This window comes from Geotrypetes seraphini, chromosome 10 (assembly GCF_902459505.1).
Source record: "Geotrypetes seraphini chromosome 10, aGeoSer1.1, whole genome shotgun sequence".
Taxonomy (NCBI): Eukaryota; Metazoa; Chordata; class Amphibia; order Gymnophiona; family Dermophiidae; genus Geotrypetes; species Geotrypetes seraphini.
The window spans coordinates 6,765,074-6,782,734 of NC_047093.1; the positions used below are offsets into that span (position 1 = coordinate 6,765,074).

The 17,661-nt window shown below is 43.5% G+C and overlaps 1 protein-coding gene and 1 long non-coding RNA gene across 2 annotated transcripts in view; one reads left to right on the plus strand and one right to left on the minus strand.

The window, feature by feature from the left end:
* Positions 1 to 2,280, minus strand: part of LOC117367500 — a 57,311-nt gene extending 55,031 nt beyond the window's left edge. The window contains exon 1 of the long non-coding RNA XR_004540777.1: positions 2,152 to 2,280. This is a non-coding gene — a long non-coding RNA (uncharacterized LOC117367500). The remainder of the gene's footprint in view (positions 1 to 2,151) is intronic.
* CHMP6 (charged multivesicular body protein 6) lies at positions 1,974 to 13,479 on the plus strand. Its single transcript, XM_033960077.1, has 8 exons — positions 1,974 to 2,131; positions 3,915 to 4,024; positions 4,575 to 4,662; positions 5,281 to 5,367; positions 11,399 to 11,464; positions 11,652 to 11,732; positions 11,911 to 11,965; positions 12,867 to 13,479. The coding sequence occupies exons 1-8, from the start codon at positions 2,069 to 2,071 to the stop codon at positions 12,917 to 12,919; spliced, it is 603 nt and encodes a 200-aa protein (XP_033815968.1). The 5' UTR covers positions 1,974 to 2,068; the 3' UTR covers positions 12,920 to 13,479.
* Positions 13,480 to 17,661: the final 4,182 nt, after the last annotated feature.

The following is a 17,661-nucleotide window of genomic DNA, read 5'->3' on the forward strand; positions in this document are numbered from 1 at the left end:
GTTGTGTACACGGGGAATAGAAGAAAGGAGAATTTTTGGTCATAAGGAGGGAGTGAGGTATAGATAGTGGCATACCAGGGTGGGGGGGGGCGGTCTGCCCCACCCCGGGTTTACGTCCCAAGGGGGTGCACAGCTGGCCACCCTCCAGTGTTGTCCCTAGGCCTAGGTGTTGGCGGTGGCAGCATTATAAAATACTTTCTTTGTGTTTATTTGATTCCTATTCAAGAGAATTACTTTATATATAGTCAATATAGACACAGAGTTAAATTTTTTAACATTTTCTAATGGTGGTGTGCCTCGTGATTTTTTTCATGAAACAAGTGTGCCTTTGCCCAAAAAAGGTTGAAAAACACTGCGCATACAGAATCTCAAAGAATAGCAAGATTCCGGAATCCCAGAGAGTAACAAGATTCTAGAATCCCAAAGAGTAGCAACATTCCATAGAGAATCTCAAAGAATAGCAAGATTCCGGAATCCCAGAGAGTAACAAGATTCTAGAATCCCAAAGAGTAGCAACATTCCATACAGAATCTCAAAGAATAGCAAGATTCTGGAATCCCAGAGAGTAACAAGATTCTAGAATCCCAAAGAGTAGCAACATTCCATACAGAATCTCAAAGAATAGCAAGATTCTGGAATCCCAGAGAGTCACAAGATTCTAGAATCCCAAAGAGTAGCAACATTCCATACAGAATCTCAAAGAATAGCAAGATTCCGGAATCCCAGAGAGTCACAAGATTCTAGAATCCCAAAGAGTAGCAACATTCCATATAGAATCTCAAACAATAGCAAGATTCCGGAATCCTAGAGAGTCACAAGATTCTAGAATCCCAAAGAGTAGCGACATTCCATGCTACCAATCCAGGACAAGCAGTGGCTTCCCCCATGTCTTTCTCAATAACAGACCGTGGACTTTTCCTCCAGGAACTTGTCCAAGCCTTTCTTAAAACCAGCTATGCTATCCACTCTTACCACATCCTCTGGCAACGCGTTCCAGAGCTTAACTATTCTCTGAGTGAAAAAAAGTCCTCCTATTGATTTTAAAAGTATTTCCCTGTAGCCACTGTGGCAATATGCCATCCTCTTTTCCTGCCAGTGTGCAAAAAAGGAATTAGAAAAAAAATTAAAAGTTCTGGGGGCCATTGACAAATGATTGTAATGAATAGATACCATTTTTCCATTATAAGTACATGTAAGGGAAGGGGGGGAATTCTGAATTTTATTAAATGTTTGGATCCATAGAAAAGAATATTTTATAGGGGTTAAATTTTATGTATTAATGTTAAATATGATAGAAATTCAAGTGATGTATTCAATTTCAATTATTGATACACTTGTTGTAAGATGCAAAATTAATAAAGATATATATATAAAAAAATAAACTAAAAACAATTTAAGGATAAAAAAAAAGTTTAACCAACAAGAAACTGGGAAAAGTGATAGTTACCAGGTACAGAACAAAATGCAAAAAACACCCACTTTCAGTATATCAACCAATTATTTGATATTCAAAGTGCTCAGAACCAATCAAATGGTGGTAAAAGATCAGGCCGGGGTTTTGCCCCTGGAGAAAATCTTCACATATGGATTAGAATTCCTGGGTGTCCAATTCAAGGAAAGGACACAAGGCGTCTTATGTGGGGGTTCTCGGAGGAAGTCAATTGGACACCCAGGAATTCTAATCCATATGTGAAGATTTGCTCCAGGGGCAAAACCCCGGCCTGATCTTTTACCACCATTTGATTGGTTCTGTCCACTAATTGATTGTATAGTCACAAAGTTGAAGGCAAATAGGGAAAATGCTTGAGGACCTGATTGTAAAACCCAAACTTGCATCGGGTTCAAATCCCGCCTCCACTGGCGATCACCTGCCTGCAGTGGCGGGAGTCACGCCAGGGGGCGCTGTGGCGCGCTGTCCCTTCTCTCGCAGCACTTCAAGTCCCGGCAGGCTCTGCCTCCCGGAAGCGGAAGGCGCCGGCGGGACGTCGCACTTCCGGAGTTTCGCTTTGTCCCTGCGGGGGCCCCGTAGTGGGCGGAGGCCGCAGGGCCCAGCGCCGCTCCCGGCACCATGGGCAACCTGTTCGGGCGCAAGAGACGGAGCCGCGTGACGGAGCAGGACAAGGCGGTGCTGGTGAGCGCGCTTTGACTTACCTGTAGCTGCCGTTCTCCGACAGGAGTCATCTGGGCCAGGGGTGGATGCAAATCGATCTCATGCATATTCATTGGGGGAATTGGATTCCGAGGACTGGAGTTGCCCGTGTCTGATCTAGGCAATCCCGGTCCTCGAGAGCCGGAGCCAAGTCAGGTTTTCCACAATCAATATGCACGAGATAGATTTGCATCTCAAGGAGGCAGTGCATGCAAAGCCATCTCATACATATTCATGCTGGAGATCCTGAAAACCTGACCTGGCTCCGGCTCTCGAGGACCGGGGTTACCAGACACCCAAGAAAAACCAGGTGTGGCCTCTGGCCCGGAGCCCAGCAGTTTATCTGGGTTTTGCATGTTCCCAAGCTGAACATTGACATGTGATGTTCTCCCGAGACAGGAGGTTGGGCTGGGGGCGGAAGGGGGCCAGGCCAGAGGAAGGAAATCTGACACCCTGGAAATGCCTCTCTGCCATGGGATTTTCCAGATGGCCATTAAGTGTAAAGATGTGGCTAGAAAATCCAGGAGGAGTAGGAGGCCTCTTTTGGATATAAAGGGGAAGTGCAGAGTAAACTCAAGGCTTTTGCTTGATCCCATTTCTCCCACCAAAGCCCTACTTGATGCCTGGAAGGGGACATAGACTGAACTTCATTTCACTACCCAGATTGAGAAAGAGGTTTGGCGATCCTCAATTCTCCCGCCAAGTCCCTGTAATCCGAGGGAGACTCCTTCTTGGTTCCTGAGGGAAGGACAGAGATTGAAAGAAAACTCGATCAAAGTCAAGAGACTTAAGAGAAAGAAGCATGACTGACCGTAGGAGCCTGATTCAAATTTGCTGACTTAATTCAACAGCAAGTTAAATAAAAGAGTTCCAGTTGGACTTGACTGTTTCTTCAGCATGACAGCAGAACCTAGTCCGAGTGTAGTGGCTGAACCCCAAGAGAACATCTCCAGTCTGACAGAGTGAACTGGCCCCAGCTTACACCCTAGCTCAGTAACACCTGTGAGACAGAGTGAGAAATAACTTCTTTTTAGGAATCCTGGTTGCGGGTGGGTGGTGGTCCTGACCCCGAGGAGCTGTCCGGAGCCCATTGAAAAAGAACTCCATCTTTCACTCAAAATTATGGGCCTGTTTTACAAAGCCGTGTGGCAACAGCCCCAAAGCCCTTTAAATCTGTATGGACTTCAGGGCCGCTAGCACTGCTTTGTAAAACAGGCCCTATGTAAGACAGGCATTCACAAACAATTGCAGTCCATCGACAGGAAAACGGCACTCAAAACAGAAGTACATTTTTCACTAACGACTTAAGCCTGGGAAATGTCAATTCAGCTCGGATAAAAGCGGGAAAATTATTCCAAAGAGATGGTGAGAGATAATAAAATGCAGAATTCCTGGGGGATTCATACTAAGCAGTTTTAGGGGAAGGAAGGACAAGATGGTTTGTGTCTTCAGCCATGAACGATATTTAACTGGAAGCCAGGGCAGTTTGACAAAGAGCAAGGGAATGTGGTCAAATTTCTTTGCATTACCTAACAAACCAATTGCTGAATTCTGAAGGGTCTGGAGGTAGCATAGCTGTACAGTCGAGATTTGGCAATCTGACTATTCATCTTCTGCAGTCAGACTGCCAGCAAGTATTTCAAGGAGAAGCAGGGGAACGATGGCAAGAAGTATCCCCCATCCATCCATCAAACTTTATCATTCTGCATTTCTATAGTTACAAATGTTGGTTCCGTATTCTAAGTCCATTGTATCCCTCATTTAGCAATTGAAGCAGCAGAGAGATGACCTGAAACAATACCAGAGGAAGATCACTCTGCAGCTGGAACGGGAGAGAGAGGTGGCTCGCCAGCTGCTACGAGATGGCAAGAAAGAGTACGTGAGAGAAAAAATTTTGGCAGAAAAAAGGGCATTGGCCCCATTGGAGTTTATTCTGAGCCCCTTACAAATGGAAGATTTCCTTACCACAAAAATGTTTTGTTTCTATATTTTCCATTATGCTGAGTAACGTGGCTTGTATAAAGCCTAATGATCTTAAATCTATGTTCAATGATCATGGAATGATCTTTTCACTCAGAGAATCTTAGCAATGGTATTAGCAGCAGTTAGAGAGGCCAGAATGGTCCATCCAGCCTTCCCAGAAAAGTGGCCAGGATTGTACCTGTAAGTTACCCCCCCCACACACACACACAACACACCTCATGTTGCTTTTAAGTTTCCCTTCTTGCATGTGAAGACAGACTGTTTGAATTCAAGAGAGCGAGAGGAAGGGATGGAAGGAGAGACGGGTTAGGTCACATGGTCTTTATTTGTTCTCAATTCCTAATTCTGCCCTTTCTCATTTGCAACTCCTGCACTTCCCTGAGTGTAACCAAAATTGAATGGTGCGGTTTGCCATTTTTTTTCCTGTTTTCTGTTCATCCAGGAAAGCTAAGTTGCTCTTGAAGAAGAAAAGATACCAGGAGCAACTTCTGGATAAAACTGAGAACCAAATCAGTAATTTGGAGCGCCTGGTAGGTGAATCTGGCTCTGTAATTTCCTGTGTCATCTCTTGTATTGGTAAAGGCATGTTATTCATTGAAACTCTTGTTGGGCTACTAGAAGAGATCAGTTTTTCTCTACCACCATAACCACTTGTTCAGGAAGGAGAGGAAATGATCAGGTATGAGACACAATTTCACCATAGCATAATGTATTTGCTTTATTTATCTATTTTAGGTGGTGGTGTGTTTTTTCTTGTACTGCACTGAGAACCTCAGCATGTATCTTATGAAAATGGAACAAGTGTTATCTAGAGAATGACATGGGGCCAAATTTGTCCCCGTCCCTGCAAAACTCAATTTCCCTGCCCCATTCCTGTAAGCTCTGCCTTAACCACAAAAACTCGAACACCTTTTCAAGTGTTTGAGGCTTGTGCAGATGAGGACAGAGTTTGCAGGGATAGGAAAAGAATTTGATGGTATGGGTATAATCAGGGAAAAATTTGTCCCTGTGCCATTCTCTACTGTCATCTTTCCGGTCTACTTGATGTGATGAGATTACAAAGCCTCAGAATATGGCAGAAATATCCAAGCATGATAACAACTCAGGGAGAGAGCGATCGTGCTGATGGTCTATGTTTTGTTCTCTAGGTTCAAGATCTTGAATTTACCCAAATAGAAATGAAAGTCATTGAAGGACTGAAAGTGGGCAATGAATGTTTGAAGAAAATGCATGAGGTGGGTAATGGGCCATGTTCAGGGCCTGAGTTCTGACATAAATTATTAATGTATTTTATGGTCTAAGATGTAAAGCAATCCTTTACTCCCAAAGAGGTCCATTATACAGTACATACTTTCCTAGTCTTGGGCCAGAGCCTGCAGTGAGAGAAGCATGGTTCCTCTCTTTCAGAGTCAAACAAACAGTGGAGATGTCCAATCAAAACAGGTGAGCTTTGTCTATTTCACAAATCTCTTTTATTCACGTCAGTGACTTGACATGCACATGTTTCGGCCGCACTGGCCTGCATCAGGCGTGCTGCTGGGTCAGACCAGTGGTCCATCATGCCTAGCAGTCTGCTCCCGTGGCGGACCTTAGGTCAAGGGACTGAGCCCTAACTGAGTCTAGCCTTACCTGCATACATTCTGGTCTAGCAGGAACTTGTCTAACTTTGTCTTGAATCCCTGAAGGGTGTTTTCCCCTATAGCAGCCTCCAGAAGAGTGTTCTAGTTTTCTACCACTCTCTGGGTGAAGAAGAACTTCCTTTCGTTTGTACGGAATCTGTCCCCTTTTAACTTTAGAGAGTGCCCTCTCGTTCTCTACCTTGGAGAGGGTGAACAACCTGTGTTTATCTACTAAGTCTATTGCCTTCATTATCTTGAACGTTTTGATCATGTCCCCTCTCAGTCTCCTCTTTTCAAGGGAGAAGAAGCCCAGTTTCTCTAATCTCTCACTGTATGGCAACTCCTCCAGCCCCTTAACCATTTTAGTCGCTCTTCTCTGGACCCTTTCGAGTAGTACCGTGTCCTTCTTCATGTACGGCGACCAGTGCTGGATGCAGTATTCCAGGTGGGGGCGTACCATGGCCCGGTACAGCGGCATGATAACCTCCGATCAGTTTGTGATCCCCTTCTTAATCATTCCTAGCATTCTGTTTGCCCTTTTCGCCGCCGCCATGCATTGCATGGATGGCTTCATTGACTTATCAACCAGTACTCCCAAGTCTCTTTCCTGGGGGGGTCTTTCCGAGTACTGCACCGGACATCCTGTATTCGTGTATAAGATTTTTGTTACCGACATGCATCACCTTACACTTATCCACGTTAAACTTCATTTGCCAGGTCGCGGCTCATTTCTTGATCGTGTTTATGTTCTGTTGCAGGTCTTTGCAATCTTTCTGCGTCTTCACCACTCTGAATAACTTCGTATCGTCTGCAAATTTAATCACCTCGTTCGTCGTTCCAATTTCCAAGTCATTTATAAATATGTTGAAGAGCACAGGCCCAAGCACCGAACCCTGCGGCACTCCACTGGTGACACTTTTCCATTTACCCCCACTCTCTGTTTTCTATCTGCCAACTGTAACTGCTAGCCTGGGCAGACTCATCAAGCCCTAAGATCACTTCCCTATGATTCTCATACACGTCGGAACCAACGACACTGCCAGGGGCACCCCGGAAAGCATTCCCGAAGACTTCAGAGCCCTGGGGGAGAAGCTGAAGAGGATGGATGCGCAGGTGGTCTTCTCCTCGATCCTCCCAGTGAGGGGCAAGGGCAGTGCCAGGGAGGATCGAGTCCGGAGGGTGAACGACTGGCTGCAGGAATGGTGCAAGGAGATGAACTTTGGGTTCCTGCACCACGGAGAGGCACTGCAAGGACTGCTTGGACCAGACGGGTTACACCTGACCAAGAGGGGGAAGAACGTCCTTGGACACCGTCTAGCCCGCCTACTACACAGGGCTTTAAACTAGGTAAGTTGGGGGAGGGTACGGGCTACCAATACTCTTTTGAGGCTGAACTAAGTAAACACTACATTTCTGGGACACATTACAATTCTGGGTCTAAGGAGAGTACACATAGCAATTCTGGGTCTAGAGGGAGTACACACTGTAATTCTGGGACCAGCGAGAGTGCACACGTTATAAACTTCACTAATGGAGCTCAAGTAGCCCAAACGGGAATACCCCCACAGGGTACACACATTACCAAGTCTGGGATAGGAGCACACTGTAGTCATGGGGAGTCCGGGATAGGTACACGCTGTAGCTCTGGGTCTAGGGAGTGTAAGAGACACGCAAAAAATACTAATGGTGTCCTAGTCGATAAAGAGGGACTGTCCCCACTGAGATACAACAAGCACACAACATGGAGGGCTATGTACGTCAACGCCCACAGTCTGGGAAACAAGATCCTAGACTTGGAAACAGAAATGAGGAATGCCGACCTGGATGTGGTGGCGATATCTGAGATCTGGCTCACAGACTCCCACGGGTGGGACATGGTCATACCAGGTTACAACTTGCTTCGTCGGGACAGGGAGGGCAAATTGGGAGGTGGGGTAGCATTATATACTAAAGATGACATTAAGGTCACCAGAATCACAGATGTACAGTACACTGGGGAATCCCTTTGGGTAAATTTGGCCAGAGGGAAGGACAAATGCCTGTATCTTGGCGTAGTATACAGACCCTCAAGACATCAAGAAGACCTAGATATGGAATTAATCGGAGATATAGAGCATATCACCTTGCGGGGGGACACAGTATTGGTAGGTGACTTCAACATGCCCGATGTGGATTGGGTCACGCTTTCCTCTGCTTCCGGCAGCAGCAGGAAGCTATTAAACTCTTTGAATGGAGCAGGACTCAGGCAACTGGTATTTGAGCCAACAAGGGATCAGGCAATTTTGGACTTGGTACTTACCAATGGAGAAAGTATCACAGAGGTCTCGGTAGGTGAAACTTTGGCCTCCAGCGACCACAATATGATATGGTTCAATCTCAGGAAAGGTTTCACGAAATCTACCACACTGACCAAGGTTCTCAAGTTCAAGGACACAAACTTCCAAGACATGAGAAACTTCGTTCACCAGGCGCTACAAATCCAAGCAGACACCGACAGCGTGGAAGAAATGTGCTCCACTTTGAAAACCACTATACAGGAAGCAACAAACCACTATGTTAAATCAGTAAGCAAACGGAGTAGGAACAACAAGCCACAGTGGTTCTCTATGGAAATCTTGGACCTCATCAAAGAGAAGAAAAAAGCATTCATCTCTTACAAACAATCAGGGACTCAGGACTCCAGAGTAGATTATCTGACCAAATCAAGAGCCGTCAAAGCGGCAGTTAGAGAGGCCAAATTCCGCATGGAGGAGTCTCTAGCAAAGAACATCCAGAAGGGAGATAAATCCTTCTTCAGGTATATTAGTGACAGAAAAAAGAACTCGGGCGGGATAGTACGACTCAGAAAACCAGACGGAGACCATGTAGAGACGGACTCGGAAAAAGCCCAACTGTTAAATGAATACTTCTGTTCAGTCTTCACCCGCGAGGTGCCGGGAATCGGCCCTCAGCCACAGACAAGGATCAAATCAGTAGACCCGTTTAGTAATTTCAAATTTACACCCAGCAGCGTCTACTGCGAGCTGTCAAAAATCAAGGTCAACAAGGCAATGGGGCCTGACAACCTACACCCCAGGGTACTCAGGGAGTTGGGTGATGTCTTGGCGGAACCACTATCCGCGCTCTTCAATCTCTCCCTTAGTACAGGTAACGTCCCGATGGACTGGAAGACGGCTAACGTCATTCCACTACACAAGAAAGGCTCCAGGATGGAGATGGCAAACTACAGACCAGTGAGTCTCACTTCAATAGTGAGCAAACTAATGGAAACCCTAATCAAACGCCAATTGGATAGGATCATGGACGAGGAGAATCTACAGGATCCCCGCCAACATGGATTTACTAAGGGGAGATCCTGCCAATCCAACCTGATCAGCTTCTTTGACTGGGTGACGAAGAAGCTGGATGTTGGTGAGTCCCTGGACATCGTCTACCTGGATTTCAGCAAAGCATTTGATAGCTTGCCACACCACAGGTTGCTGAACAAGATGAGTTCTTTAGGTTTGGGCGACACATTAACCAAATGGGTTGGGAACTGGCTTGGAGGTAGGCTTCAGAGGGTGATGGTGAATGGCACCCCCTCCGAAATGTCAGAGGTGATAAGTGGAGTGCCACAGGGCTCCGTCCTGGGACCGATCTTGTTCAACATCTATATAAGAGACTTGACAGAAGGGCTCCGAGGTAGAATAACATTATTCGATGATGATGCCAAACTGAGCAATGTAGTGAGCAAAAGCTCAACAGACAAAAAAGCAATGGCAGACGATACGGTGCATGACTTACTTCTGCTGGAGCACTGGTCTAGGTCCTGGCAACTCAGTTTCAATGCCAAAAAATGCAAAGTCATGCACCTGGGAAGCCAAAATCCATGCAAGATTTACACCCTAAATGGCGAGATCCTGACAAGAACTGAAGCAGAAAGAGACTTAGGGGTGATTGTCAGGGAAGATATGAAGTCTGCAAACCAAGTGGAGCAAGCTTCATCCAAAGCAAGGCAAATCATAGGTTGCATACGCAGGAGTTTTGTCAGCCGTAAACCTGAAGTCATTATGCCACTGTATAGATCCATGGTGAGACCGCACCTGGAGTACTGTGTGCAATTCTGGAGGCTGCATTACCGCAAGGATGTGCTGAGACTGGAATCGGTCCAGAGAATGGCCACCCGGATGGTCTCGGGACTCAAGGATCTCCCGTACGAGGAGCGGTTGGGGAATTTGCAGCTCTACTCACTCGAGGAGCGTCGAGAGAGGGGAGATATGATCGAGACATTCAAATATCTCACGGGCCGCATCAAGGTGGAAGAAGACATCTTCTTCTTCAAGGGTCCCGCGGCAACAAGGGGGCATTCGTGGAAAATCAGGGGCGGGAAACTGCACAGTGACACTAGGAAGTTCTTCTTCACTGAAAGGGTGGTTGATCACTGGAATAGTCTTCCACTTCAGGTTATTGAGGCCAGCAGTGTGCCGGATTTTAAGGCCAGATGGGATAGACATGTGGGATCTATCCGCAAAGATAGATAGGGAGGGTCACCGGAGTGGGCAGACTTGATGGGCCGTGGCCCTTATCTGCCGTCTATTTCTATGTTTCTAACCAGTTTTTGAGCCACGTGAGTATTTCACCCTCAATCCCATGGCTCGCAATTTTTCGAAGTAGTCGTTCATGCGGGACCTTCTGAAATAATAATAAGAATTTATTTCTTATATATGGCTATACCAGAAGTTCGAAGCGGTTAACAACAAAAGTACATACAGTCAATTTAAAATACAAGCTGAAGAAAAGGTTAACAATCTTAAATACAATAAAGACTATAAGAATGCATCTTTTAAAATCTAAAAGTTAGGGTAATAACATAGTTTAAATAGAGGAGTGATAATTAAGGATGAGCAACTAATAAAATTATAGTAAATTAAGGCCATAAAAATTCAAATAAGTCCAGATATACAATGTCGACCGGGTCACCCTCCCTTGAAGAAGTGCAGCAAGTTTGTCAAGCAAATCTTCCTTTGCTGAAGCCGTGTCCATCAAGGTGGTCAACGATGTGGTCCTTTATCAGTGCTTCTACCATCTTTCCCGGTACCGAGGTCAGACTCACCGGCCTGTAGTTTCCCGGATCTCCCCTCGAATCTTTCTTGAAGATCGGCATAATATTCGCCACTTTCCAGTCTTCCAAAATCCTTCCCGATTTCATCGACAGATTGATTATTAGTTGAAGCAGTTCAGCTATAACCCCTTTCAGTTCCTTGATTACTCTCTTGAATGGATGGACTTAAATATCCACGTGTTAGGCTTTGACTTTCATACCACAGAAGCATTTTGGATCCTGGGCCACTTCTTTTCAAAGCCTAACATTAGTATTTCAAAATGGTCCAGCACGCGTGGCTATTTAAGTCACCATTGTCTTTTCAATATTTTAAGACGCCTGATGCAGGCCAGTGCAGCCGAAACATGTACATGTCAAGTCATTGACATGAATAAAAGAGATTTGTGAAATAGATTTTGATTGGACATCTCCACTGTTTATTTTCACTCTTTCAGACCATATCAAGGTGTGCAGCTGTGGCTCTAAGCATACTTCTCTTAATACTTTATCCTTTTCCTGCCGCACATAAGAGCTGAATTGATTATACCTTTTCTGTTGTGTCTGAAGGTGATGTCAGTAGAGGAAGTGGAGAGAATCATGGATGAAACACAAGAATCTATTGAATACCAGAGAGTAAGTGGGTAGATGCCGGGGGGTGGGGGGGTCTGAGAATGGAGGGCTCATGGGGGGATGTGTATGTGTGTGATCAGAGCTGAAGGATGACGGGAATGTGGGAGGGGGGCTGAGAGGTTGGGGGCCACAGAGGGGTGGAGAATGCTCCTTGCAGTCGTTACCCTGCTTCTCCTTGTACCTTTTACAGCAAATTGATGAAATGCTCGCTGGCAGCCTCACTGCAGAAGATGAAGAGGCGATTCTGGAGGAGTTGGATGCTATTGTTCAGGTGGGACCTCACGTGATCCTTTCTTCTCATTAGTCAAGAAAAATTACCATATGAAATGTACTAGAGAAAAAACCTAAGGATTACATCAGTGAATGAATTTCCAGCACAGTGGAAGGGGAAGGGAGCAGAGAGCTTGCTATTTGGTACTAATGTCTTTTTGTCTGTAATGCTTCTACAGGGAGACTTAGAGCTTCCAGAGGCACCAACAGAGACACTCCCCGAAAACTTCCCAGGTATGCTATTGTGTAGCACTTCTCCAAATCGGTTTCGGACAGTTTACATGTAGCTGTTACGTCCTCTTCCTTCATCCTCAGGGCCTAGACAAGATCAATGACTGAACCCCTCAGTGCTTCCCCTTCCTCTCTTCAATGATTTTAACCCGAGTCTCCCTCGCAGTGGCCAGCTGACAGGATCAGTGATCTGTGTTGTCTCCCGAACCAGAGTCCCTTTTGTTGCAATGTAAAGCAGAATTCAGAGAAAACATTAAGGGGAAGAATTGGATTGCTCCATGGTTTTAATGTTTCTTTTGTGGTGCTCCTCATCGGCCAGCTTTATGGCTGTGGAAGAGAACTCAGAGCCTGCGGGCTGCTGTTAACCTCTTCTTTCCAGGTGCTGAAAAAGCTGTTCTGAGCTATTACTTACAATTGGGACCAAGAGGCAATAAAGAGCTGAGAATAGCTAGGAGGGATGCTTAGGGAAGCTGTCAGTGCCCGAGGCCAGGGATGACAATTCTAGGTGGGTAACAACATGAATATACAAAACCAAACAAATCTGATAAGATCATGAAGATAAAACCCTTTTGACTAAAAACACAAAAAAACCGTCCTATTCCTCTTCCCTGCCCTTGCTTCTTGTACCATGGCAATGGCAAGAAACAAGGTTGCTATCAAAAATTCTGTAACTTTCTGATCTACTTTCAGCCAGGATTGGGAGGATGAAAGGGCTGGTTGGTCTTAACTGGAATTGAGCTAAAAGCTAACTGGTCTTATGTTGGTTTATTACATGTCCACAATGAACTTTAGGGTATATTGAAACTGTGCTGAGGCTGCAGCTATCCCTTTGTCATTGTCCACTGTAATATCAGTCAGAGCCCCTAAATCGGTCTCTAATATAGTTGTCTCTTCCTCTGTGTAGACAAAGAAGCTGTCAAGGCCAGACCAAAAGGAGAGCTGGTGGCTGCATCGTAGACGTGCTGTGGTTCAGCAGGAGCTCTGAGAACCAGACACAGCGAGGAGGACAGTGTGACACTTATGGGATACAGGAACTAGCCCAGTGCCCCACACCCGACACACGGATGCAGAAACAGCAATTGATTGCTCTTGTGAAAAAAGATTCTTGAGGTTTTCGTTTGTATTAGAAATTTGAGGACACAGTGGTTTAGCTGTCTGCTACTTTCCCCATCAAATGGATTGTAATGGCCTCCTAACATTTTGGTAACCTCTGCAGCCTTTTTGTTTCTGCCCATCCTTGTGTCCAGCAGTTGCCTGTGATCTTGGTTCAGTGCCACTGGCAAATGCACGTTGTAGCTCTCTACCTTGCCCTTTTTGCAATGTGGTTTATAATGGTTCATTCTTCTGACCATGATATTGGGCCTATGAAGCTTTCCAGGTTGAAACGTGGATACATGTGCTGTGGTGGCAACGAAATATCTCCTGAAGACTAGCTGCTAAAATAAAACAAAATTAGTGGGCCTGCTGGTCAAAAAATAACAGCTTGCTTCTGGAAATAAAACAGACATTTCTTTGCATTTTCGTCACCTTTCCTTACTGTGTCCTATGGCTACTTTGGGTCTCAAACATAAACAACGGCTGGACAGACTGGAGTGCTAGGTTTGGGTCCTACAACCAAAGAATGGTTGTGTCACAGAAAGGAGTCTCAAATGCAATGCAAGACCTACTCAGGAGTGAGACTGGAGTGTCTGTCATTGCTTAACAGTTCAAGTTGATTAAAATTTTGATAAAACGTAAACCGAGTTTTCTAAGCGTTTTACAATTTGTATAAAAAAGGGGGAAACAATACATCACACAATAGGAAAGCAAGGGAGTGCAAGTTTCAAGTTTATTAAAAAACTTTTTAAACTGCTTAATCAGGTTTCTAAGCGGTGTACAATATAAAAATTACATAAAAACACATTTGAAAGTTAGGGATATTAAACGATACCAAAATAGATTAGTAAGACGCATAATAAGACATATGGACTAACTTCAAACAGTAGGGAAGAAGGGTGAGAACTACAATGGTGAGAAAAAGAGCACAATAAAAGGCGATAAAGCTTGTTTTAGTCCTTAACAGGACAGTTATTGTCCAAAAGCATCCTGGAACAAGAGTGTTTTTAATTTTGATTTAAATTGATTTATTACGGATTCAAAGGCAAGTTGGATACACACATTGAGGGATTCATCAGGGAACTCCTAGCTTAGCCTCCGCGTGCGCGGGTCGCCGGTCTAGATGGACCTAAGGTCCGATCCGGTGAAGGCATTTCTTATGTTCCAGCAAAATTGTTGGATCGCAATGTGTTGATTGATTTTAATGACGGTACGACAAGAAAGTTCTGTGACATTGAACGAAGCGATTTTGAAGGACTAAGGAATTAAAAGTCTATTAATGAGGTCTGGTTGATTATTTAAACGTGTTATAAAAGTTAAACATAAGATTTTATAACAAATTCTATGTTCAACGGGTAACCAATGCGCGCTGAACAGGAGAGGTGAAACGTGATCATATTTCTTAGCGCCATAGATAATCTTGATAGCTGTATTCTGCACTATCTGAAGGCGTCTAATTTCCTTTATATAGGGCATTACAGTAATCTATGCAAGAAATTACTCGAGAATGGACTAATGTATTCAAGGAAGCTGGTTCTAGTAACTTAGCGAGAGAACATATCATTCTAAGACGATGAAAACATTTCTGGACAACCGTACTAATGTGATTGTGATAAGAAAATTTACTGTTGAGAGTGACTCCTAACAGTTTTAAAGTGGGGACAACTTTGATTGGGAGAGATTCAAATTTCAAGGGAGCCTGAAGAGTTATTCCTTCTTTAAAAGAGAAAATCATTAGTTTTGATTTATTGATGTTAAGGGACAAATTTGTTTGAATCTAACCATGATTTAATTTTTTCTAATTTGTGGTTTATGGATACAACCTCCTCTATATTATTAAGATCAATGGGATGGATTAATTGCACATTGTCGGCATACGCAAATGTGGTAAAGCCAATAGATTGGCCCACAGTCAGAAGGGGCGACATAAAGATGTTAAAAAGCAATGGCGACAAAATGGAACCTTGCGGAATTCCGCGTTTAGTTGTGAAAGGCTGAGACGATGCGCCATTGAAAATGACTTTAGATGATCTATCTGAGAAATAAGAAACGAACCAGTCCATGATTTGATCAGATATACCGATTTCATGAAGTCATGTTAATAGCAGATTGTAGTCGATGGTATCAAAAGCAGAGGAGAGGTCTAAGGAAATAAGCAGTACTGACTGATGGTGGTCAAGATGGTAAAGTATTTTAGTAGTTAGTCCTAACAGGGAAAGTTCGGTAGAGTGGTGATGACGAAAACCGGTTTGATTGGGATGGAGAACCTTTGTTTTCTCAATGAAATCAGAGATTTGATGGAAGACAATTTTTTCAGTGAGTTTAGCCATAAATGGTCGATAATTTGACATGTCCTGAGTACTAAATTTTTGATCCTTAATGTTTGGATAAATAATTGATTGTTTCCAGATTTTGGGCAATGATCCCGATGACAAACTAGAGTTGACCAAGTCTTTGATGTAGGGACCAAAAATGGAAAAAAATTGTTTTAAGAGGAACTTCTGTACTGGTCCATTATATTGAGCATCTTTGAATTTCCTACAAAGTAGAAGAGTGAAACGAGAGCATTTTGAAAAGGTCTTCGGAATAGCTAGAAAAAGAGGTTTGCGAAAAGGTGTCTCTAATTCTTTGTACTTTATTAATGAAGTAAGTGGCAAGGGCTTGTGCAGATGGTGAGGGATTGGTTTTCTTCATTTCTTTTTTCTTTGTTTGTTAGAGATTTAACTATTGCATATAATGCAGAATAATTTTTTGCCTTCTTAATTTGTTTAGTCTAATATTCTTTCTTGGTTCTGTTAATTTCGAATCTGTAATATGCAGCATGTTCCTTAAACTTGTTAAGATTGGTGAGCGTTTTATTGTGCCTCCATTTTCGCTCAAGGGAGCGTAGTTGTTTTTTGATTAGGATCAGGTTTGCTGAGTACCAGGGATTTTTTAGTTTACGGGAAGAAATCGTAAGAGTGGTAACCGGCGCTAAAGAATCTAGAAGTTTAGCAATAGACTGGTTCCATACTGAGGCTTTGTCATCAACAGTAAGACTGGACAGATGTTCTAAAGTAAGATTGAAGTTGGATAAGATATCTGCAGCTTCTAATTTATTATAGTTCCTAGTGATAATTGTTTTAGGCTTTAAATTTGAGCAGTGGTTTGAAGCTTGTTGTTGAAAGGAAAGTAAGAAATGATCCGACCATGGAACTTGTGCAGATTATGAAATGACCTTGGCTGATTCCAAGTCTTTTCAACAGTTCTATGCATCACGGAAGAGATAGCACTTTAAATTTCCCTTGAACTTATCTGGATTTTTTTCCGACCTGATATGAAGTGGTAGGGAATTCCATGCTGTGGGGGCAGTAATTGCAAAGGAGGTGGCAAATGGTGTATAAAGGAGATGTTGTGATGAAGATCTTCATGTGGAATAAGGAGTTTGTGAATAAAGGCCGGTTCATTAGTATTTTGTGTCTTGAAAGAAAGAATAACTATTTAATATATCATTTGATGTGATATTGGTAGCCAATGTGCACTTTTAATAATAATAATAACAGTTTATATACTGCAGTACCGTGAAGTTCTATGCAGTTTACAAAAGAATAAACAAAGGTACAAATTGATTGAACTTAAGAGAGATGGAAGAAAGTGATTAATAGGTCAAGAAAACCATTATTGAGGAGAAAGAGATGTATGGGTCAGTTGTCTAGATACTTCAGGAATAGGTATGTTTTTAGACGCTTCCTGAATTCCTCATAAGTAGTGGGCGGAAAACAATTGTTCTAGATCTTTACCCCATAATGCTGCTTGATGTGAGAGAAGGTATTCAAGGTGTTTTTTCAGTTTACAACCTCTAACTGGGGGGGAAACGAAGTTCGAATGTGAGCTTCTCTTGTGTCTGTTGGCTGAGAAGGAGAAAAGGTAAGTTATGTATTTAGGGGCTAGTCCGTATAGTACTTTAAAGCAGAGGCAGGCGAACTTAAACTTTACGTGTGCTTCCATCGGTAGCCAATGCAACTGCCGGTAGTAGGGTGTCACATGATCAAATTTCTTTAGCCCGAAGATTAATCTGACCGCTGCATTTTGCATTAATTGTAAACGTTGCATATTCTTTTGGGAAATTGCTAAATAGGCGATGTTACAGTAGTCAAGTTGACTTAGTATGAGGGATTGTACCAGGATTCTGAATGCTGACGTATCGAAATATGATTGAATGGATCTAAGTTTCCAGAGAGTGAAAAAACCCTTTCTGATTAAGGAGTCCACCGGGTCTTTCATGGTTAGGCATTGATCCAGAGTTACACCCAATATCTTCATGGTGGACTGAATAGGGTAACTAAGTTCATTAATGCATAGTGGGGTTTTGGTGTCAAGTGGGTGAGGAGAGGCAAAGAAGAATTTCATTTATTCTGGATTAAGTTTGAGCTTGAAGTCTGTCATCCATTGCTCCATCATGTTTATAGCTTCTGAAGCTTTGGGAATAGTTTCCGAGATAGAGTCAGCAAATGGGATGATAATTGTAAAGTGACATCTAGTGGCCATACAAGGTGGGTCATTGTGGTCTGTGACTGGTTAAGGAAATCATTGCAGTGGTTGCACTAAAGATAGAAAAACTAGCA

Bases quoted from the DNA above. Each gene is read 5' to 3' on its own strand.
- CHMP6 (XM_033960077.1), top strand. From the start codon at position 2,069: ATGGGCAACCTGTTCGGGCGCAAGAGACGGAGCCGCGTGACGGAGCAG. The intron at 5,368-11,398 runs GTGGGTAATGGG...TTGTGTCTGAAG, and splicing joins GTTTGAAGAAAATGCATGAG to GTGATGTCAGTAGAGGAAGT. The intron at 11,966-12,866 runs GTATGCTATTGT...TCCTCTGTGTAG, and splicing joins ACTCCCCGAAAACTTCCCAG to ACAAAGAAGCTGTCAAGGCC.